Below are 20,873 nucleotides of genomic sequence, written 5' to 3'. Positions count from 1 at the left end.
TTTTAAATTTTTTTTAGAACTTTCTTGATTTTTCGATATAATTTTTTTTTTGAGATTCAAAATTTAAAAGAAATAATATGTAAAATGATCTAGATCAGATTTTTTCTGCCAGGTGGCAACGTCTCACGACCAACCTCATATGTAGCGGAAGAAGAAGATAAATGCGTTTTTTTTGCAAAGCAGCAAGCAAACAAAATTGAGATTGTTGTTGCGCCAACATGTCGTTTCACTTAAGCACTAAGGAGCGCTTGCTTCTGCTAATTGACGACATTGAAATGATCTCAAAGGAACTGATCGAGCACGCGCACCAGAAAAGCTCTAATAACGACCTCGCGGATTTGCTGGACCTGCTCGTTGCCAAAGATGAGGAGTTCAGGAAAATGTTGGAACTGGCAGAAGAGCAAGCCAAAGTTGAGGAAGCAATGGATAAGCTGCGTGCTAAAGTTGAGATTCACGTATGTTAATATAGTTAGCTTGGTGACTCCATTTCACATAGACTCTTAACTGCTCTCCAGGATCGGGAAATTCAAAAGCTACAGAAATCTCTGAAAGATGCGGAACTCATTCTTTCCACGGCAATATTTCAGGCACGTCAAAAATTGGCAAGCATTAATCAGGCCAATAAGCGACCAGTCTCTTCAGAAGAACTTATAAAATATGCCCACCGCATTAGTTCGGCAAATGCCGTTAGTGCTCCCCTGACCTGGTGCATTGGCGACCTTAGACGACCATACCCCACAGACATTGAAATGCGTAATGGACTTTTGGGCAAATCGGAGCAGAATATCAATGGCGGAGTTGTGACACATCAGAATAGTGCTATCCAATCGGATGCCCAGCGAAATTTAAGCGGACCAAGCAGTGCCGGCGGCGGAGAAGTGCCAAATGCATTCCAAAATCAATTCAGCTGGAATCTGGGTGAACTGCACATGATGGGTGCATCTGGGAACTCCGTGGCCTTGGAAACACGTGCACACAAAGAATCTTCAGCACAAGATGATGTCGAAGTCATGTCCACAGACAGCTCTAGTTCAAGCTCGAGTGATTCGCAGTAGACTTTCTTAAATGGGCAACATAGAGCATAAGCCAATAGATATACAGTCCAGCCAGTAAGAGAATTATATATATTATTAAATTAATGAAAAAATTTGGTTTGTTTTCTTAAAAAAAAAAAAATAGAAATAAAGCAAGTCCTGTCTCGATAACGATACCGATAGTTCAGTGCTATGTTGTTATCGGCATTCCAACATATCGATGCCAAACAGAATGGCAAATACTTTGCTGGCATCGCCACTCACACGGAAAAAGTTCGACTAATTTTAGTTTTTAATGCAAAACGAATAGGCCACAAATTTCGCGTTTAGATTATATATAGATAACTTGCTTTACTCGAAAACAGTCGATTTTGTAATGTATGTGTGTGTGAGTGTGTGTGTGCGGAAAAGCTAATGCGAAGGCCTTGAAAATTGTTACGAAAATTGACTGACGTGCGGAGTGTTGAGGTTTTGTGCGAAGGCAAAGAAGAAGAAGAGAAGCCTCGCCAGCGCAATATTTTAGAAGTGGTGGTCGTGGTCAGGGAGCAACATCAGCGCCAGTACACCCCGCATTTAAGTTACACACGACACGACACTTTTTTTTTCATTTGATTGCTGGAAAATTGCACCTCGTATGGAGCCAGTGCAGCATGATCCATTGTATGTTTTGTAGTTTGCGCATTTGAAGCATAAAAAGCCATCAGAAAAAACTGAAACTGAAACCGGATTAAAAGTGCAGCTCTGTCTGTAACTGTAACTAGGGCGCACCGCTAAGTGAAAAGCTCGGTAGCGTCGTGGCGTCGGATCGGAGTGGAGTAGAGTGGAGTGGAAACAGATTTTCAGCACTCAGTTTGACATAAAATTCAAAAATCATGATGATACAAGAGCCCGTGCAGGTAAATCGATAGCAAACGATACAAAAATAATAAATTACAAACTCAATTTTCCACTCACACTTCCACTTTTACCTGCATTTCTGCCATTTCCAACTTCACCTAGGCCGCCATATGGCACTGCCTCAACCACTACGATCATAAAGATGCCGTTTTTCTGGCGGAGCGTCTATGCTCAGAAGGTGAGTGCAACAACAAACAGTTTTGACCACATATTCATGGTGATTAATACTCTTGACCCTGTCTCTGTTATCTATTATGTGCCCCATTGCAGTGGAAAGCGACGAGACGATATTTTTATTGGCCACCAGCTACTATCGTTCAAATCTATTGGATCAGGCCTATTGGCTGCTTATGGAGAAGTCGCGTCGATCGCCACAGTGCCGCTACTTGCAGGCCAAATGCGCCTATGAACTGAAGAAATATGCTGAAGCTGAAAGCGCTCTGATTTCCAATGGTTTTGCGGATAGCAAACATTTTGATGAGCTGCAGCGAGAATTTGGCGAAATTGCATGCTTTGCTTATCAGTTGATGGCACAAGTCTGTATGCGGACGGAACGTCAGAAGCTGGCGGTAAATGCGCTGCAGCGTGCACTGAAACTGAACCCATTTATGTGGCATGCGTTTGCCGATCTATGCCTGCTGGGTCAGGATACCGATGCAGCCGCAGTATTCCAAATTCAAAGCACTGATGTGTTCAACACTTGCCAGGGCAGCAGCGCCAATGCCAATTCCATGGTGCTCTTTGGTGGCAATGGCCAAATGGTCAACGAGCAACAGCAGCTGGAGAATCTATTGTTGAACAATTTAAGCAATAACTCAAATTATATACTTAACACGCCTGTGGATCAGCAACAGCAGCAGTTGCAGCAGCAGCAGCAGAACAACAACACCAGCATTGCCACACTACAGAATCTGATGACGCCAAATAACAACATCAATAATAACATAAACAATAACAATCTCAACAGCTCCATTACCATGTTGCGAGGTGGCGTACAGCTGCAGCATAATATCAACAGCAGCAGCAACAATAACTCGAGCATGATGCTCCTGGAGGACACACCAATGGGTTATGCCACACATGATGTGCACACACAGCAGCAGCAACAACAACAACAGCAGCAGCAGCAATTGTATGATACCAACAATGGCACACCATTTCGCAAGCAATTCAAATATTTATCTGCAATATCGCCGTTAACGCCCAGCTTTGGCATTATGCCCTTGGCTAGTCCCTGCGATGGCAGCTCAGCCGCCTTACAGTCCAATTTAAGCATGTCCGCGTATTCGCCCTTGCCCCAAATGCTGGTGGAGGTCAATCAGGAGCCCAAAATCATTGGCAAAAAGTTAAAAACACATGTGGGTGGCCTAATCAATCGTCAGGAGAAGAGCAAACCCGCCGTATTTACACAGGCTGGCAACATAACGCCTCGCACACCCAACAATGTTGTAGGCAATGCACCTTCCAATACCAATGCGGCAGTGCGTCGCAGCTCCCGGCTTTTTAGCAATTCGGCGTACTCGGTTAAGGAGAACAACAAATCGCCAAATATAACAAACAATAATAAATTTGTGCAGCCGCGTTCGCCGCCACGCAAAACAAAATCATCACGAATGTCAAAAATCTGTTTAAACAACGAGCTAATTGAGGAGAAGACGCATCATCATCTTGCAGAGAAACTGAGCGAGAAGCAGTCGCGCAAGGAGAAGGAAAAGGTGGAAACAATCACATCGGCAGCCACAACTGGCAATGGCAACAACAACAATCAACAACAACAGCAACAAACCACAATCAATAATCGCAGCACAGAAGATGCCAAAGTTCTGCTTAACAATAGTCTCAACAATGCACAGACCTTGGCACATCAGTTGCTCAGCATGAAGAAGCAATCGGCGGATGGCTTAATGCTCCTGCTCCGTGATCTGGCCGAGGGATATAAGCTGCTGTCGGCATTCCATTGCAAGGCGGCCATCAAGCAGCTGGAGTCGACGATACCAAAGCATCATTTAAGCTCCAGTTGGGTGCAATCTTTGATTGGCATGTGTCGGTATGAGCTTCGTGAATACGAGGCTGCCGTTGTCATATTTAAACGGATACACGAGACGGAACCGTGTCGCTTGGATTATATGGAGATCTATTCCACGTCGTTGTGGCACTTGCAAAAGGAGGTGGCGCTTTCGGCACTGGCGCAGGACCTCATCTGTCAGGATAAACGCAGTCCGGTGACGTGGTGTGTTGCCGGCAATTGTTTCTCGTTGCACAAGGAGCACGAGACGGCCATCAAGTTCTTCAAGCGTGCCGTTCAAGTAGATGCGGACTTTGTCTACAGTTACACACTGCTGGGACATGAACTAGTGCTTACCGAGGAGTTTGACAAGGCCATGGACTACTTCCGAGCGGCAGTCGTACGCGATTCTCGGCATTATAATGCCTGGTTCGGCATTGGCACCATCTACTCCAAGCAGGAGAAATATGAGCTAGCCGAATTGCACTATATGAAGGCGTTGAAGATTAATCCATGGAACTCGGTCATATTGGTGCACATCGGAGCGATGCAGTTCTTTATGCAGAAAAAGGATACGGCCCTGCAAACACTTAATACGGCGGCTTCGTTAGATCCGAAAAATCCATTGGCGCGCTTTCATCGCGGTTCCATATATTTCTCACTGGGCAAATACCAGGAGGCGTTGCGTGAACTGGAGGAGCTCAAGGAGATTGTGCCAAAGGAGTCGGTAGTATTTTATCTAATTGGCAAGATACACAAGACGCTCGGCAATATGGATCTGGCATTGATGCATTTCAGCTGGGCCACCGATCTGGATCCCAAGGGCGCCAATAATCAAATCAAAGATGCCTTCGATTCAATGGCGCATCCCAATTGCTGTCCAGCCAATGACACTGTACTGGATGTGGACTTTGAACCAACCTCGGAGCGTTCCGATGACTCAACGCAGGCGCAGCAAGATGTTAGCTACGACAGCGACTACTAAAGAAGGTCTCCAAGTCTGAGCGCTTGTATATAATTACATAATTATTATATATATATACTATACTATATCTTGAATGAGAAACAAAACCAATTATGAATTATATTAAAGTCTAGATAACATTTAGCATTAGGTTATTTATAACAAGAAAAACAACAAAAACCACAACAACCACAACAAAAACAGGATGAAGAACGGTTTAAGCAATTGTCTCTGTCTCTGTGCACTCTGAAATTCGAAGGCAACAAAAACAACAACATATACAATACATTATACATATATTGATTACCAACTAAATTATACAAAATACAAAATTTAAATGATCAACACACTACAGTTTTAAAACGAAAAGTTCAACTTTAAGTACAGTTTCGCACAGTAGTGCACTCGTGATGAATCCATATATATCTATATAGATATACGATTCTTACATTACATTTGATGTCGTCGTTCTCGTTGTCTGTCTCAATATGTGATTAACATTATTAAATCAATTAGAGACAGTGCAACTGCTGTGCACATGATAAACAACAATAACAAAAAATAATATACAAATTAATCTAAAATTTGACAAGATATTGTTATAAACTTATTGTTTTATGGCTTTCACTGCATCTCAAACTCTTGATTGTCCTCTGATGAGTGTATGCTTATAACTTCACGGGATTCCTGTGTCATCTGTTCAACCTGCTCGTGCGTCAGGCGTTGTGTCATTCCCAGGACGGCGCGCAGGCGTCCCAGCTCCACGTCCAGCATAAACGCGATCGCTGGCAGATGAACCTCCAGCACCAGATACTTGCGCGGCGGCTCTATGTTTAAAATATTTCGTACTTTTCTAGTGCCAAATACCTCGGCAAGCGAATCACTAAGTGATGGCGTTGATGAAGTCAACGAATCCGCAATCGGCGGCGACGGGGTATAGGATTCGTGGGCGACGGTTGGCGTTGTATCCGGTGTGGGACACATTTGTCGCAGTTCTTTGGATGGCAAGGCTCTAGTTGAATCCGGCACAGCTGTTTCAGCTCCAACGCGCTGCAATTCGCTTGACATGATTACTCCATTCATTGTAGTGGATTCCGGCGGCAACTGGTGTATAAAATGGTCCGGATAACGCTCCGGAAGCAGGGTTTGAGTCCAAGTTTGACGTTGATATGATGATGGCTTAGGATCTGGTGGGTTTACAGTCGGCTGGTGGTAACTGTACTGCCGGGACAGCCCGGGATGAGCCTGGGGATTCGCTGCAGTTCCATGGTTGGATATTGTTAGATGCGGACCTGTTGAATCTGATGGGTTTACGGTCGGCTGTTGGTAACTGAGCTGCAAGGATATTCCAGGATGAACCTGCGGATTCTGTGCAGTTCCGTAGGTGAATACCGTCAGATGTGGCTCTGTTGAATCTGAAGGGTTTACGGTCGGCTGCTGGTGATGTGCACATTGATTAGTTACTTTGTCATTGGTAGATATTGGAACAACTTTACGCTGGTTTTTGGCACGACTTCGCTTAGTTCCAGATGCAGAATCAATGATTTTATGGGATTTCCGCTTAGGTTGACTACAAATTTGATAAGAAGGCTCTGTTTTCTGGGGTTGTGGTACTAATTTTTCATTTTGTGGCATTGTTGTTGGATTTTGTATAGATTCAGGCGAGATCTTGATTTCCAATTCGCCTGAGTTTGGTTTAGATGGGATGACAATTGCCTGCGGGTTATAGAACTTCTGCCAGTCGGCATTATCCACTTGTGGATAAGGAAACATTATTCCGAATTGCGACTCAATTGAGTTTGTTTTAAGATTCAATTTTGAAGACAATGTTGTTGGTTTCCTCACAGCTGCTGTTTGTTTCTTGGCACGGGATGTGCTTGTACTTTTGCGGCGGCGCTTTTCCTTTGGCCACACGTCCACGGAAGTCTCATTATTGGCGCGTTTGCTCGCCACATTTTGATTAATGGTCGCTTGTGGTATACTGGCCTGTTTGGGAGGCTGTTGACCAAGTTGGCTGAATTCCTCATCCGTCTCCGCAAACAGTTGAGGCGAGCTGGCGCCATCATTGATACTAGTATTATTTATTGTATTCTCGACGACTTCTTTGCGAGTTTCTAAATTAGTTTTCTCCTTTTCGCGCAAACGCTGGGAGCGACGCAGCTGGGAGCCCCCTATCTCATCCGATTGTAGTGCTATTAAATATTCCAACTCAGAGCACTGTGTAGAAGCTGGACTAGCAGCTGGCAATTTACGTTGCAAATCCATTGTTTAAATTAATTGCAGTTAACATTTTTCGTCTTAAAAAAGTGCCGTTACAGTTAAATGCCGACATGTTGAGTGAAATAGCAGTCAGTCAGAATCCGCGTCTTGGTAAAGCAAGCCTGCCATACTGTTGTGACCTGCTCAGATCACGCGAAACGGCGCGCGATTTAAATTAACAAATTTAAAACCAAACAAACAATTGTTTGAAAGCAATAAGATCAATTAAGAACAAACCATTTTAATTCGAGACTAAGAAGATACTTTTCCAAAAGAATCTCTACAAAATGAATTAGGATCTATAACGAATTTCGAGGTGTGGCAACTTTCAAATAAAAGGTTACTATTGTCTGCCAAGGTGGCAACGTCTTTCAAATCACAGGAACGCAGAAAAAATTTGGTTGTTGCATGAAAAGTAATAGAATTAAGCGAATTAAAGCATTTTACGTCGATTAAAATATTATTTATATAGCACAATACCGCAGCATGAAGTGCAATAAATAGTGCAAGCATTAAATAACAAATAAGAAACAGCGTCGCCACGTTTGCTGCGCTCGCTTACTGCGAATTTATTTTGGTGTTTGGTTTTGTTTCAATTAATTTTCTTGGCACAGAAAGTTTATTTACGAAATGAATATCTTGGACTTACCGGACACAGTGTTGATGGACATATTGGAACTGCTCACGTACGATGAGGTAGCCAGGAAACGAGAGGTGGGTAATTAATAAATAGTAGTACATTTGTACATGAAGGCGCATCAATAAACTTCTACTCTATTCTAGATTTGCGTTCGCTTCAATTACATTTGCCAACAGGTGTTGAATACGGGATTTAATAAGGTTGTGCAGGAGCATGCCAAGAATTTTAAACGCATCAAGTCGCTTCTACCACGTCGCGAATCGGAACGACGGTGAGTGAATTCTACTGAGAATCTATTTGATTCTGCATTGATTACAAAATCTGTTGTTTTTTTTTTTTGCAGTAATCACATGCTAGCGCGCCACTCCGACATCCTGACCTCCATCGAGACGCGTATTTCTATGCTGACAATGACTTACTCAAAGTTTATAGATCTTAATGTATGTTGCTTTATACCTGGTCGCGTGCTAGACGAGATCATCAGCATATTGAAACTGTTGGCCAGCACAACGAAACCTCTGCGTCCCCATGAAGTATTGCAAGAGCTGCGCGATATCTCATCGATGGCTATTGAGCATTTTGATGAAAAGATTGCCGTCAACTTTAAATTGGCCATGAAACTAAACGAATCTTCAGGCTCGGGAAGCGGACGTGTCGTTGTCTGCGGTTCCCTGGGTGACATTAGCTTCAACGGTGTAAAAGTAGCTCCAATGAAGAAGGCTCCAGTGCAACAACAACAGTCGCAATGCCAAAATACAATCTGCATCAAAACCAAAACCGATGCCTTGTTTCAACAGGCACTTTTATTGGCCAAATCACTGCCCACCAGTGCAGCAGGCACCGATGGCAACCAGTGCACTTGTGATCGCGATCTATCCAAGCAGTTGCAGAGACAATGGCAAACACAGAAATTACTGACGTCACGAATACGGTTCCTTGAAGTATCACGCAGGGGACAAGAGCGTCGTTTGCAGGAAGCAGTGGGCAGCATTACAGAACTTACCACACAGGTGTCGGAGTTGAAGCGTCAACTCGAGGATGTGTTGGCCAAGGGCAAAAGCTTGGAGGCGTCTCCCAGTACCGCTGTTAAACGCTCAGCGGTCGCCTCAGACTGTCTGCCGCCTAGCAAGAAACCAAAAGCTTAGTGTTTTCTCATGTAGGTGAAGATTACTGTAATGTATGATCTTAGGTTAAATAGTGTACTTAGTATTGAATCATATAGATTAAGATCACAAGTCTCGATAATTATTTCTCAATGAATACTGCCGCATTACAATATTTTCAAATATATATGCATGTATAAATAAAAAATAAACTGTGCAGTTGTAATATTTCGAGTTAAGATTTATTGTTGCACTTGTTATTTTAATAAATGTATTATAACTATATAAATACATTGAACATCTAAATTACAGTTCTCATTTATAATTGCCATTGACTGCCTTGTGGTTGGTATTATTTTCATTTCATTTATTGTTTTGTGTGAGTTTTATGCGGTTTATATATAGCACTGGTTGGATGGTAGATATATCTAAAATTACATACATGGAACTGGAACATTTACTATATCATCATTCAAGATTTGCCAGGCGAATAGGAATTAGCTTTGTTTTTATTTTGAATCAGTTGTCACTTGGCTTCTTGGCCAGTTGCTGCTATTGTTAATGCTCTGTGTCTAAGACTACGATTCCTATTGACTTTAGGTGTCTCTATATGCCTATGGTAAGTGTAAGTGTAATTGTTAATTGTTAATCGTATATTGTATAAAAGGTAGTAGAAATTGCCACTTGTTAGCAGTGTGTAAATCTTTGTATCAACTGAGGGAGACTTAATCAAAGGTCTAACTAATTACTAAGCTTCATATATATATATACTTATTTACAATCAATAACACATGGGATATAATCAGTAATAACAAAAGATAATGGAAAACAAAAATTCATTGCAAACGTGTTACTTAAACATATTAGTTTCCCTCCCTATATATATAAACTACTATATATATTTATATTATATTATATATATATACGTATTTATGTATAAACTAGTCAAATTGCAAGCATTGTCATTGCCACTGCCATCTACATATATGAATATTACATTTATAAATACATTAATGCATATATGTAGCGTATTTATGTACAAAGATTTTTGTTTGTTCACTTTCAAACGCTGTCGTCGATACAATAATAATAATAATTGTTGAATCTTTATTGCGCTGCGTTTAATAGCGACGCCGTCGATGCTACTTTTTCTTAACCGCCGCCTTGTGTTGAATCTTCTCCTGCAGCTGACGTATCAGTTGCTGAATGTCGTCCACGTTGTAAGCGTAAATCAGTTTACATTGTTTGGCTTGAATGTTGCCATTGTTGAGATTTTTAAGCGCATGCTGCAGACAATAAACATTGCCATCTTCGGTGCGAACCATGGATATGTACAGATTTGCACGACACAGATCGCATTCACTCTCGATGGATTTGTGCGGTGGCTGCTGTTGCTTCTTCGCCTTTTGTCCCTTCTCCGCCTGCACCTTCTCGGTGGATGTCACACCAGCAGCCTGCATAAATAAATAATGTTAGCATTAAATATGTCAAATTGATTTATCTCGTTTATGAACATACCCTAAGTTGTTCTCTTGCTGCGGATTCCTTCTCGCAGACCTCGTTCAGCATGGGCAGCATTTGCTGCAATGTGTCCGAGTTGACGCGCTGATCGTAGCCCAGTGCAAAGAGCAGCTGCTCCAACGAGAACATGGCCGGTTCACAGCTCTCATGAATGTCCTGCAAGAATAAGCAAGCATATTAATAATATGTATTAACAAATAAATAATGCAGCAACACTCACCCTAAAGTCATCCTTGGCTAAATCCAGCCACGACATGGTGGCAAAATAGACACTCTCCGAGACGACATATCCGGTGGCTAAGCTGGAGGTGTAGGCACGGGGAAAGACGACAATGAACTCGCCAGGCTTCTGCTCGATGCGGCACAGGGAGACGCCGCGATCGGTAAGCATATGTGGTGGCACCATCACCGTATCACAGGGCAACCAAATCGTCTTGTTCTGACAATGCGTTGGTATCAGCGACGTAAGCGCCGAACGAAAATTGGCACTCTGATCATCAGGAATGCCGTACCATAGCTTTGAGGCGCCAGTGTGCAGATACTCAATCCATGACAAACCGTGCGGATCTCGATACCAACAGCAGGCGGAGAAGAGCATGCCCACGTGGAGCGTAGGCACCGTGACGCCCATGACAGGTCCCAGGGAGCGCAGAACAGATCCTGAATTATTGGTGAGCACCTTCAGATTCCACGGATGTCGCGCATAATTGGATCCCTTGCCCTTAGGACCCGGACTGGGGAAGCCATAGCCCCAACCGGAGCTATCAATGGAGCCGGAATGGACGCACACATGACTGTCGCGTACGGCAACATGACGCCAGAATTCCGCCTCGACTTCATTGACCGTGGGATCGGTGCTCTTGAACCACAAGGCCATCGTGTTGCGGGCAATACGATAGAATTGACTGAGGGGCATGCTGCGACCCTTGACAATGCACTCCATGGAGACACCATCGATCTCCTCCTCGGACTCCTCATCCTCATCCGTAGAGACATCATCTTCCTCATTGGAGACGCTCTCCGTGCTATTGACAAAACGATCTGCATTGCGACGAGCACGTGCTTCACGTTTGGCCCAATCCGCTTCGACCTCATCGAAGAGCTTCTGTCTCTCCGCCGGAGAGAGTGTGTCATAGGGCAACAAATACTTGCAGTAGATGTCATCCAATTTGGTGACACGATCTTGTGCCAACTTTGGTATACACATTTCCTCGGCGACACGTGCCCATTTCTTTTTCTCGATGACCTCTTTGAGGCCACCGAGCTCCTGGACCGTGTGATACAGACGCGGCAGATCCACCTCCATGCCGCCAATCCACGGTGCATGATTCATCACAATGCTTTGGGTGGCCAAATACTTTTTAATCGCACTCAACTCCTTGGCACTGGGACCCCAACGATGCAACATCTTATGGACATACTGATTGTAGGCCGTGAATCTCATCTCATCCGAGATGCGACACTCGGGCTTGAAGCTAGCCGGCGGTATAATCTTACAGATGCCAAATCTAGCTGCAATTGGTGTGATGCGTTCGATAAACTCGATGGGATCGGCAAATTCCTTCTCGGTGGGCTTAAAGATCGGTGCCTCGACCATTTGTGTAGGATCATCGTGTCGCGGGAATGCCGTGTTATTCGCCATCTTGATGGGCGTGTCATCTTTGTACTTTTTGGCCAAGGCGGACGTTGCTGCCGTCGCTGCAGCAGCAACAGTTGCTGCTGCTGTTCGTGACTTGGCCGAGCCGGAGAATAACGATGAATTGGAATTGACACGCACGAGACTTGTAGCTGTCGTCGTTGCTGTTGTCGTTGCAGCAGCAGCAGCTGCTGAGGTGCTGGCTTTTAAGCTGTTGCTGCTGGCGGCAACTGTTGCTGCTGCTGTTGTTGTTGCCGCTGCAACATCATTGCCGGTTGTTGCCGCATTCAGCAATGTTTTGACCAGCTCATTATCCGGCAATGGCTTTGAATTGGTGTCCATTTGTGCCTTGGTCACGAGAGTTGCCTGCATCACAACTTTTTGATTGGGTCCATCAGGTCCCTCGCGCCCCAGCTTAACGGCCACGCCTTGTATGCCACCAGCACCTCCACTGGCGCCTTGCAACAGTGGTATATAAAAGGTGGCACCCTCTGCATCCGAATCAGCGCCAGGAGTTGCTGTTGTCGCCAGCTGTTGTTGCTTTTCTTGCTGCTTCTCATGTTGCTGTTGTTGCTTTTCTTGTTGCTGTTGTTTTTTGGCATTACGCGCTGCTGCTGCTGTTGCTTTGGGCTTCTCTAGTTTATCCGTTGGACTCAATGTCAATTGCACTGCTGTGGCAGCTGCAGCTGCTGCTGCTCGTTTCTTGGTCGGCGAACGTTCGCTAAGCGCAGGCGGCGGCGTTGTTGTAGTTGTTGTTGCTTCCAACTCAGCAGCATTGCGACGTCGATTTGTTGCTTTGCTGGCAGCAACAGTTGCTGTTGCTGTTGTAGCTGCTGCTGCTGCTGTTGTCGTTGTTTCTTCATCTTTGCCAAAGGCATAAATCGAAGTTGTCGTCTTTGCTGTTTGCAGCTGTTGTTGTTGCTGTTGTAGCTGCTGCTGCTGCTGTTGTTGTTGTTGCTTGTTTTCCAGCTGCAACTGTGCCTTGGTTTTGTTGCTCTGATTCTGATAGACAGGCGTACGCTTGGGAGGTGTTGCAGTTGTTGCAGTTGCCGATGTATTCTTTTTGTTGGTTGCCTTCTGTTTACTAGGCGGCGTTGGACTCGCTGTGGGCGTGGCTGCAGCGCTACGTTTGCTGCCTGCTGTTGTTGCTGCTGCTGCTGTTGTTGTGGCGGCTGCAACAGCTGCCTTGACACTGTTGCTGGCGGTGTTCTTTACCTTTTTATCTGGCAATTTCTTATCGCTGTCGAGCTGTGTTTTCTGTGTCAGATTCACAGCTGTCACACACTTGTCAAAGTCCAACGCATCCGACTCGGCAGCTGTTGCTGCTGCTGCTGCCGCTGTGCTGACCATCACGGGAGTTGCCTTCAGCGATGGTCCCTTGGCTGACCAGGCGCTTTCGCTTTTGCCGAGCTCGCCACGTGTCTTATTCGATGAGCTGCTGAAACTTGTGCTTTCCTTGTCATCACGGGTTGTTGGTCCTGGCGGCGTTTGAGCCTGTTGTGGTCGCATGCTCTCATCGAACTCATCATCGAGATCATCCTGAATCTCGTCGGGATTCGAGCTGCATTCGATGAGCCATTTTTGTATCTGCTCATGAGTCATGTTCACCTTGGCCTTGCGTCGCTCCTTGCTGGTCAACTGATCGCCAAAGTAACCCTCGGTGGGCACCACGGGACCCAGCACAGGCTTATGTATGGAACCACATTTACCCAGCGTGCATTTCGTGTTATCCGGACCGGAACTTTGCGCCAAACTCACGCTGGCAATGCCAAAGATTTTGCCGGATTCCTCTTTGCTGGGCATGAGTGTTGCCTGGGCCAGAATGCTGCCAATTTCATCTTTAAGTGGATCAGTTGCAGTTGCTGCAGTTGAATTATTGTTGCTGTTTTGTGCCGGCAATTGTTGCTGCTGCGGCTGCTGTTGTTGCTGCTGCTGATGCTGATGTTGATGCTGTTGTTGATGTTGCTGCTGTTGTTGCACAGCTGCAGCTGCTGCTGCTGATGTGGATGCCACAGCTGGTAGACTTAGATTCAAACTTTGACCTTGACTGACAACAGGAGGTGGCAGAACACTTTTTACAGTTGCTGCCACACCAACTGGACTACTTAAGCTACTTAATGTGGCACGTGCCACTGTTGGTGCCGTAAAACTATTAATATTGCTGGTGTTGTTGTTGCTGCTGCTACTGTTGTTGGCGCGCGGCAACACGCTGCTCCGCTCATATTTGGGTGTTAAAAAATTTGGGTTAATTTTGGGACATTGATACGCTTCAATCGGAGGCGGATACGTTGTGGGCGGCGTTTGATATTTCAATGGTGATGTCACTGATGTTGTTGCTGCTGTTGTCTGTTGCGGCGTCTTGTTGCCAGCAGCAGCCGCAACAAATGTCGCAGGTCGCACATATGGCGTATGATAATGCGGAGATGCTTGTGGCAAATACGATGTCGTCTTGGCGAAACCAACAGCGCCTAACCCCGCACCAGCTCCCGGCAACGCATATGTTGCTGGCACATTAAGTATCTTTGATGTGGGTACTGGCGATTTCTTTTCCATGGTCTTTAGGGGCGCATAACTTGGCGGAGATATGGAAAATTGTGTTGGCTTTGCTGTCAGCGGCAACATTGTTAATTGCATTGTGGGCGTGGCATTGACTGACATGCACAGCTGTGATGATAACGACTGCTGTTGCTGCTGTTGTTGTGGTAGTTGCAGCGGTTGTTGTAGCGATTGTTGTTGCTGTTGCTGTGGTTGTTGCTTAGGCGGTGTGCAGTTTAATGTGGTTGCTGTAACAGTTATTGCTGCTGCTGCTGAGTTTGCAACTGTTGTTGCTGTAGCTGCAGCAGTTGTTATTGCATTTGTTGCTGCAACAGTCGATGTTGCAGTTGCAGTTTCCATTTTGCTGCTGTTGCTGCTGGCTTTGGCTGTTGCTGCTGCTGTTGTTGTTGTTGTTGCGGCTGCTGATGCAGCTGTTGGCACTTTTATAGCCAACGGTTCATCATCCGAGTCGCTAAAACTCTTTTCCAGCTTACGTTTCGTTTCGTTTAGCTCCTCGTTGATTAAAAAATCTTCCTCCGCATCGGAATCGACTTTTTGTTGCTTTTGCTGTTGTTGTTGCTGTTCGGACTTTGCTTTTGCTAGCGCCAATGCGCCTTTTTTTACCAGCATTCCCTCAATTTGGGGCTTGCCTGTAGCTGTTGCTGTTGTTGCTGCTCCTGCTGATGTTGTTGGTGCTGTGCTTGCTCCTGCTTTTGACTGCTTTGGGGGTCTGCCACGTCTAGGAGGAGCTGTTGCTGCTGCCGCTGCTGTCTCCGGCTGCACTTGCTCCACGGCAGCAACAGTTGCTGTTGCTGCTGCTGTTACTGCAGTTTCTGTTGCTGCTGCTGTTGTTGTTGCTGTTGGTTTGGGTGACTTTTTCCTCGTCGCCACTTCGCTCGTTTTGCCAGCCGCATTTTTCTTGATCTCCTTTTCCATTTTCTCCATTTCCTTGACATTGGGTATGTCTGGAAAGCTACTAAGGGATAGGTCATCCTCCTCGTCATCCGCCAGCTGCAGTTTGTGGCCAATGATGCCCATGTATATGGCAGCTGCTTCCTTCGTTTTACGCGACGGTCGCTGACTTCGTTGTGGACTTGGACTCATTGAACGTTCAGCTTCAGCTTTGGTGGCTTTCGCTTGCGCCTGACGACGCACTGGACGTGCATTGTGATTGCTATTGCTCTGCTTCTTAGACTGGGGTGGTGACAGCTCCTCCTCCTCTTCTTGCTGTTTCTTCTCATCCTGCTGCTCTTTGTCCACACTCTCCTCTTCTGCTTTCTTCTTAAGCGCTTTGCCACGCTTTGGTTTTGGCTGTTCTTCTGTTTTGCTTGGTGTTGTCTCCACCTTCTCCTCTTCCCGCTGTTGTTTCTTGGCTGCGCCTCCAGCGGATTTGCGTCCACGCGCCGAAACTGTTGCGGCTGCTGCTGTTGTTGTTGTTGCGCCTTTTTTGGCACCCTTTTTCAGCTTTATGGACTTGGCCAATGGCTGTTCATCATCCGAGCTGAAGTCGAAGACATTGAGACCCTTTTGTTGTTCAGCGGCAACAGCGGACGCAGTGCCTCCATTTTCCAATTGCTGTTGCTGCTGCTTGGCAGCATCTTTGGCATAAATGCTGGAGTTTGTCTTCTCCTTGTTAAGCTGTTGTTGCTTATTTCCAGCGGTTCCTGAGTCAGTTGTTGCTTTCTTGGGCGCTTGTTTCTCCTCTTTCGGCTCCTTCCCCTCCTGCAGCTGCTTCTCCTCTTTTACCGGCTTATCTTGCTCCTCTGGCTCTGGCTGCTTTGGCATCACCTTGACGGGCTCAAAGAAAGCACGTTGTCGTGTCATGCGTCCAGATGATTCTGGTGACGGTATAAATATGGGTGATTCACGTTGTCGCACACGTTTCACGGGCGCTTTTTCCTTCTCCTTGGTGACACTGCTCTCCGTAGCAGCTGGTGATGCTGCAGCTGCTTTCCTGGTTATTGTTGCCTGACTGCGACCACGCTTGACATTCGAGTTTGTCATCTCCGACTTGGAGAGTGTCTCATCGGCGCCGCCATTGCGTGAGCTCGCATCATGAGCTGAAAAGAATTCATCCTCTTCGTCCTCCTCCTCAGCATCATCTGCATTATTCTGCTGCTGATGTTGTTGTTTCTCCTGCTCATCATCCTTTTCTTTGTTGTTGGCCCGATTGGAGCGTCGTTTCAATGTATCATTGCGTCGTGCTCCTCGTCTGTTTCCCTCTGTAATGACCTCGGCTCGCTTACGCACTGCCCCTGCTAGGGGATGTGGAGGAGGTGACGTTGTTGCTTCAATTTTATCACTTGCTGTTTTATCAGCTTGATCAGCTGGCAACTGTGGTTGTTGCTGTTCCTGCTGCTGTTGTTGAGGTTTCTCCTGTTGTTGCTGTTCCTCTCCTGTTTTTTTCCTTGGTGTTGTTTTGGCGGGTCTTCCACGTTTCTTTTTGTTATTGTTGCTATTGTTTTTCTTCTTGTTGATGTTGTCGTTGCTGCTGCTGGGCGGGACATCGTTTGCTTTGGACTTGCCCTGATTCAGATAATCCAAGTGCGCGGGCAACGCGGATGTGCCGCGAAAGCACAGAAATGTTAAGAAATCCTGCGGCTTGGGACACTTGTTGGGAAGTATTTCAATCGGTGGTTGAAGACTGTCTGCTGAGGTGCTAGGACCAGATGCTGCTGCCGCTGCAGCCGCTGCTGCTACGCTGGCAGCGCTGTAAGCTCCTGCTGAACTGGGCGCATTTTGGCCTTGTGCGAATTTACGCTGTGCCTGCACCTTCGTTCTGCAATAGAGGGATAAAGGTAAGGGGTGAAGAAATTTAAATATGAGTGAATTTTAATTGGTAATAAATGCAATTTGATACAAATTACGGGCAAAATCATAGACGAAATCAACAACGCATTGAATTACCACACACACACACACACATACACATATAAATGCATACACCTGCTCTACCCCAAAGCAAATTGTAATCAGCCCTTTGCTTTGGCAACAACAACAGCGCCACGACGCTGGCTTAACACTGCTGACATTTTGGCTTTTTTAAAGCCATGCAAGCGTTTTAAAATATTAATATGGTAATGCTGCTTATTTTAATTTTTTGTAGACTTGTAAATAACTTTGTCATAGTGTGTTCCATAAATAATTATAACTCAGTTTGCTGTACTTCAATTTACACTTTAGAAAAAACTTAAAACAAAACAAAATTTAATTATATGGAAGCATATTTAAATTAACTTTGTTTTATATTTTAACTAGCGCTTTAATTTGGCAACACTGTTACTTATACAATGGAGGCGCACCTCACTTCACGTTGTGTTGGGGAGTGGGGAGAGAGCGCAGCGATGTTGCTGTTAGCAATATGAGCACTGGCAGGCAATGCGTCGTCATCTCCCTCTTTATACAACAACTACATATATATGTAGATATTTACGATCAACTGAATAGATAGAGGGAGATATAGGCTCACCTTTTAGGCATCTCGGGTGATGACTCCACAGCGACAGTTGTTGCCGCTGCTGCCGACGATGACGTTGGCGGTGTCTCCGTCTCCTTACGGCGACGCTTGTTGTCTTTTGAGACAACCATTTTGTTGCGAATTTTTCGCGCCTCTTTTTCCCCAATATTTCTTTATCTCACACTCGTAGCGAGACGAGAGAACGCGCTCGATTGTTACTAGTTAATTTAAAAAGCCGCTATATATTGTGGCAATTTGCAATTTGTTTTTATCCCCCCGTTGTGCTCTGCATTTACATAAACGTACGCAATTGCCAATTTTCCACTGACACTACAAACACTAATTTTGTTGGTGGTGCCTGCACGGAGTTGAAATCATATTTTCGAGTCATATTTTCATTCTTTACCATTCCGTACTCATTATAAATGTTACACTAAAATATACATTATTGTCTCACTATTATTGTTATAGTATTCATTTTTAAATTGCATTTCATTAGCTGCAGCAAAAATTAATTTTTTACATTAGATTTTTTCATTCTTTGCGCACATATTTTTTTCTCCCACCGCTTTTTTGCTTTGTGTCCGCCATGACATTAGTGATGCACAAAAACTATCGAAACTATCGCCACAATGGCAATCGTAATGCAGCTGTGTTTATTGGCAACATCAGAAATCAACCCCACAAAATATATTAAGGTTTATAAGATTGTAATTTATCACAAATTTGCACAATAGTGTAATTTTATTTATCCAGGCAATGGGAATTTATTATCTCCACTGTTATTCAAGCATGTATTTTCATTTGATAGCTATCGCATAACTATATCGATATGGTAGTTTTGGTTATACTATCGGCTATATAGTTTTTGATAGCCGATGTATCGATATTACGTAAAAATCTATCATTTATAAAAATCAAAGCTTCAAAGCTAAGAAAAATAAACAAAAAGATCTTATTTGGAAAAAGGGGCTAAAATTAAAAATGATTTACATAGGGCTGTCAGATGCTTATTTTAACGGTAACTGTTTTAGGCTGCCAGATGTTCAGAGAGTCGGATCAAGGATCTATTACAAATTCCAAGGGTGGCAGCGTTAAAATAAATGGCAGCTTTTTCTGTCAGGTGGCAACGTCTAGAACTTAATCTGTGAGTTGACAAAAAATTTTGTAGCTGAAGAAATTGAAAATTGAAAGGAAAAAGTAAAAGACTGAACATAATGAGTGAAGGAGCAGGTAATTGGTGTCTCATAGAGAGTGACCCGGGCGTATTTACGGAGCTGATTCGCGAATTTGGTAAGTGTATGTGCCGCGCGCGCTTTTTACAAGAGGACGCGAAATGTGATGCCGGCTTTAAATGTGATTGTGCGTGGTGCAATTGTTAATTAACTTGTGCGTTTGATACTATGCAGGATGCGATGGTGCTCAGGTGGAGGAAATCTGGAGCCTGGACAGTGAATCATTCAAGGACTTGGAGCCAATACATGGATTAATATTCTTGTTTAAATGGGTTCAGGAAGACGAGCCCGCTGGCAAGGTGGTGCTTGATAGGGACCACATATTCTTTGCAAAGCAAGTGATCAACAATGCCTGTGCGACCCAAGCAATACTTAGTTTGTTGCTCAATCTGAATCACGAGGACATCAAGTTGGGCGAAACACTAACAAACTTCAAGGAGTTCTGCCAATGCTTTGATCCCTACAACAAGGGATTAACTCTCAGCAATGCATCCCAGATTCGCACCGTGCACAATTCATTTGCGAGACAAACTCTTTTCGAACTGGACATGAAAAACCAGAACAAAGATGAGGACGTTTATCACTTTGTTGGCTATATGCCCATTGCGGGTCGTCTCTATGAGCTGGATGGTCTTCGTGAGGGTCCCATCGATCTGGGCGAGATCAAGCCGGATCAGAATTGGGTCGATGTAGTGCGGCCAATCATTGAGAAGCGAATGCAGCGATATAGCGATGGAGAAATCCATTTCAATTTAATGGCACTCATCTCAGATCGTCAACGCATCTATGAGCAGCAAATTGAAAAACTCCTAAATCCGGCAGACATGGCCATGGATACGGAAGATCGCCAGACTGAAATCAATAGCCTACGCTCCTATATACAGTATGAAATTGAAAAAAAGAAGCGATACAAGGTGAGTACATACAAACAATAATTCAATACATTAAATTAAGTATATTAATTGTTTCTGCAGGTGGAGAATGTGCGACGCAAACACAATTATTTGCCCTTCATTGTGGAGCTATTGAAGATGCTGGGCGAGACCGGACAACTACTGCCCATCTATGAGAAGGCCAAGCAGAGGGCGCTGGAACGCGAGCAGCAAATGAGCAAAAAGAAATCCAATTAGACAGCATTTACTACAAAACAAATCAACATTTTTCAATAGCATACACTTAACGGCAATTCAAAATTGCTGTGAGCCCAAATTGTAATATTTAAACATATTCTTATATTGCTATAATGAAGAAACTCAAATCTTTTTGGCATCGAGTTCCGTGTATTAGTTAAGTCGCCCCGATAAAACTGCCTTGTATTGTTTTCTCAATCACTGCAAGTTAATAATCGTACAGTTTAAATAAATATTTTAAAAAAGATTTGAACACAATAAAAATGTTTTTGGCTTTTCGTATATAATATATTTGTGTATGTTATTTTTATATATATTGTATGTATATTAAATTTACAATTGCTATGCTTGGTATTTGATTTTTGCGTCTTCGTTTCCGTTTATAATCTGTATGTATCTATATATATTTTTTGTTGTATATAAGTATTGTATATAGGAATAATTGGTTTGTTAATCT

At 44.3% G+C, this 20,873-nt stretch overlaps 6 protein-coding genes across 6 annotated transcripts; 4 read left to right on the top strand and 2 right to left on the bottom strand.

The window, feature by feature from the left end:
• The first annotated feature begins 141 nt into the window (after window positions 1-141).
• LOC117786846 (mediator of RNA polymerase II transcription subunit 4) lies at window positions 142-1,137 on the top strand. The gene is made up of 2 exons (XM_034625258.1): window positions 142-455; window positions 516-1,137. The coding sequence occupies exons 1-2, from the start codon at window positions 219-221 to the stop codon at window positions 1,053-1,055; spliced, it is 777 nt and encodes a 258-aa protein (XP_034481149.1). The 5' UTR covers window positions 142-218; the 3' UTR covers window positions 1,056-1,137.
• Window positions 1,138-1,269: 132 nt separating this feature from the next.
• On the top strand, window positions 1,270-5,126 carry LOC117786781 (cell division cycle protein 27 homolog). The gene is made up of 3 exons (XM_034625164.1): window positions 1,270-1,930; window positions 2,034-2,109; window positions 2,202-5,126. The coding sequence occupies exons 1-3, from the start codon at window positions 1,907-1,909 to the stop codon at window positions 4,919-4,921; spliced, it is 2,820 nt and encodes a 939-aa protein (XP_034481055.1). The 5' UTR covers window positions 1,270-1,906; the 3' UTR covers window positions 4,922-5,126.
• Window positions 5,127-5,179: 53 nt separating this feature from the next.
• Window positions 5,180-7,261, bottom strand: LOC117786809. The gene has a single exon (XM_034625206.1). It carries the CDS (start codon window positions 7,163-7,165, stop codon window positions 5,525-5,527), a length of 1,641 nt encoding a protein of 546 aa, XP_034481097.1. The 5' UTR covers window positions 7,166-7,261; the 3' UTR covers window positions 5,180-5,524.
• A 269-nt stretch (window positions 7,262-7,530) lies between these two features.
• LOC117786832 (F-box only protein 28) lies at window positions 7,531-9,110 on the top strand. Its single transcript, XM_034625241.1, has 3 exons — window positions 7,531-7,873; window positions 7,943-8,070; window positions 8,143-9,110. The coding sequence occupies exons 1-3, from the start codon at window positions 7,790-7,792 to the stop codon at window positions 8,942-8,944; spliced, it is 1,014 nt and encodes a 337-aa protein (XP_034481132.1). The 5' UTR covers window positions 7,531-7,789; the 3' UTR covers window positions 8,945-9,110.
• A 144-nt stretch (window positions 9,111-9,254) lies between these two features.
• LOC117787030 (pneumococcal serine-rich repeat protein) lies at window positions 9,255-18,697 on the bottom strand. The gene is given in 7 exon segments (XM_034625470.1): window positions 9,255-10,356; window positions 10,421-10,579; window positions 10,644-13,921; window positions 13,953-14,040; window positions 14,043-14,963; window positions 15,018-17,373; window positions 18,064-18,697. Coding segments are annotated over 7 exon segments (7,233 nt in total). The 5' UTR covers window positions 18,183-18,697; the 3' UTR covers window positions 9,255-10,044.
• Window positions 18,698-19,082: 385 nt separating this feature from the next.
• LOC117786837 (ubiquitin carboxyl-terminal hydrolase isozyme L5) lies at window positions 19,083-20,438 on the top strand. The gene is made up of 3 exons (XM_034625247.1): window positions 19,083-19,344; window positions 19,461-20,200; window positions 20,261-20,438. Exons 1-3 carry the CDS (start codon window positions 19,269-19,271, stop codon window positions 20,414-20,416), a joined length of 972 nt encoding a protein of 323 aa, XP_034481138.1. The 5' UTR covers window positions 19,083-19,268; the 3' UTR covers window positions 20,417-20,438.
• Window positions 20,439-20,873: the final 435 nt, after the last annotated feature.

Source organism: Drosophila innubila (genome assembly GCF_004354385.1).
Source record: "Drosophila innubila isolate TH190305 chromosome 3L unlocalized genomic scaffold, UK_Dinn_1.0 0_D_3L, whole genome shotgun sequence".
NCBI classification, from domain to species: domain Eukaryota; kingdom Metazoa; phylum Arthropoda; class Insecta; order Diptera; family Drosophilidae; genus Drosophila; species Drosophila innubila.
Note: the sequence above shows the minus strand (reverse complement) of the source record. Positions and strands in the feature narration are given on the sequence as shown.

Bases quoted from the DNA above. Each gene is read 5' to 3' on its own strand.
- LOC117786846 (XM_034625258.1), top strand. From the start codon at position 219: ATGTCGTTTCACTTAAGCACTAAGGAGCGCTTGCTTCTGCTAATTGAC. The intron at 456-515 runs GTATGTTAATAT...ACTGCTCTCCAG, and splicing joins GTGCTAAAGTTGAGATTCAC to GATCGGGAAATTCAAAAGCT.
- LOC117786781 (XM_034625164.1), top strand. From the start codon at position 1,907: ATGATGATACAAGAGCCCGTGCAG. The intron at 1,931-2,033 runs GTAAATCGATAG...AACTTCACCTAG, and splicing joins TGATACAAGAGCCCGTGCAG to GCCGCCATATGGCACTGCCT. The intron at 2,110-2,201 runs GTGAGTGCAACA...GCCCCATTGCAG, and splicing joins GGAGCGTCTATGCTCAGAAG to TGGAAAGCGACGAGACGATA.
- LOC117786809 (XM_034625206.1), bottom strand. From the start codon at position 7,165: ATGGATTTGCAACGTAAATTGCCAGCTGCTAGTCCAGCTTCTACACAG.
- LOC117786832 (XM_034625241.1), top strand. From the start codon at position 7,790: ATGAATATCTTGGACTTACCGGACACAGTGTTGATGGACATATTGGAA. The intron at 7,874-7,942 runs GTGGGTAATTAA...ACTCTATTCTAG, and splicing joins AGGTAGCCAGGAAACGAGAG to ATTTGCGTTCGCTTCAATTA. The intron at 8,071-8,142 runs GTGAGTGAATTC...TTTTTTTTGCAG, and splicing joins CGTCGCGAATCGGAACGACG to TAATCACATGCTAGCGCGCC.
- LOC117786837 (XM_034625247.1), top strand. From the start codon at position 19,269: ATGAGTGAAGGAGCAGGTAATTGGTGTCTCATAGAGAGTGACCCGGGC. The intron at 19,345-19,460 runs GTAAGTGTATGT...GATACTATGCAG, and splicing joins GGAGCTGATTCGCGAATTTG to GATGCGATGGTGCTCAGGTG. The intron at 20,201-20,260 runs GTGAGTACATAC...TTGTTTCTGCAG, and splicing joins AAAAAAAGAAGCGATACAAG to GTGGAGAATGTGCGACGCAA.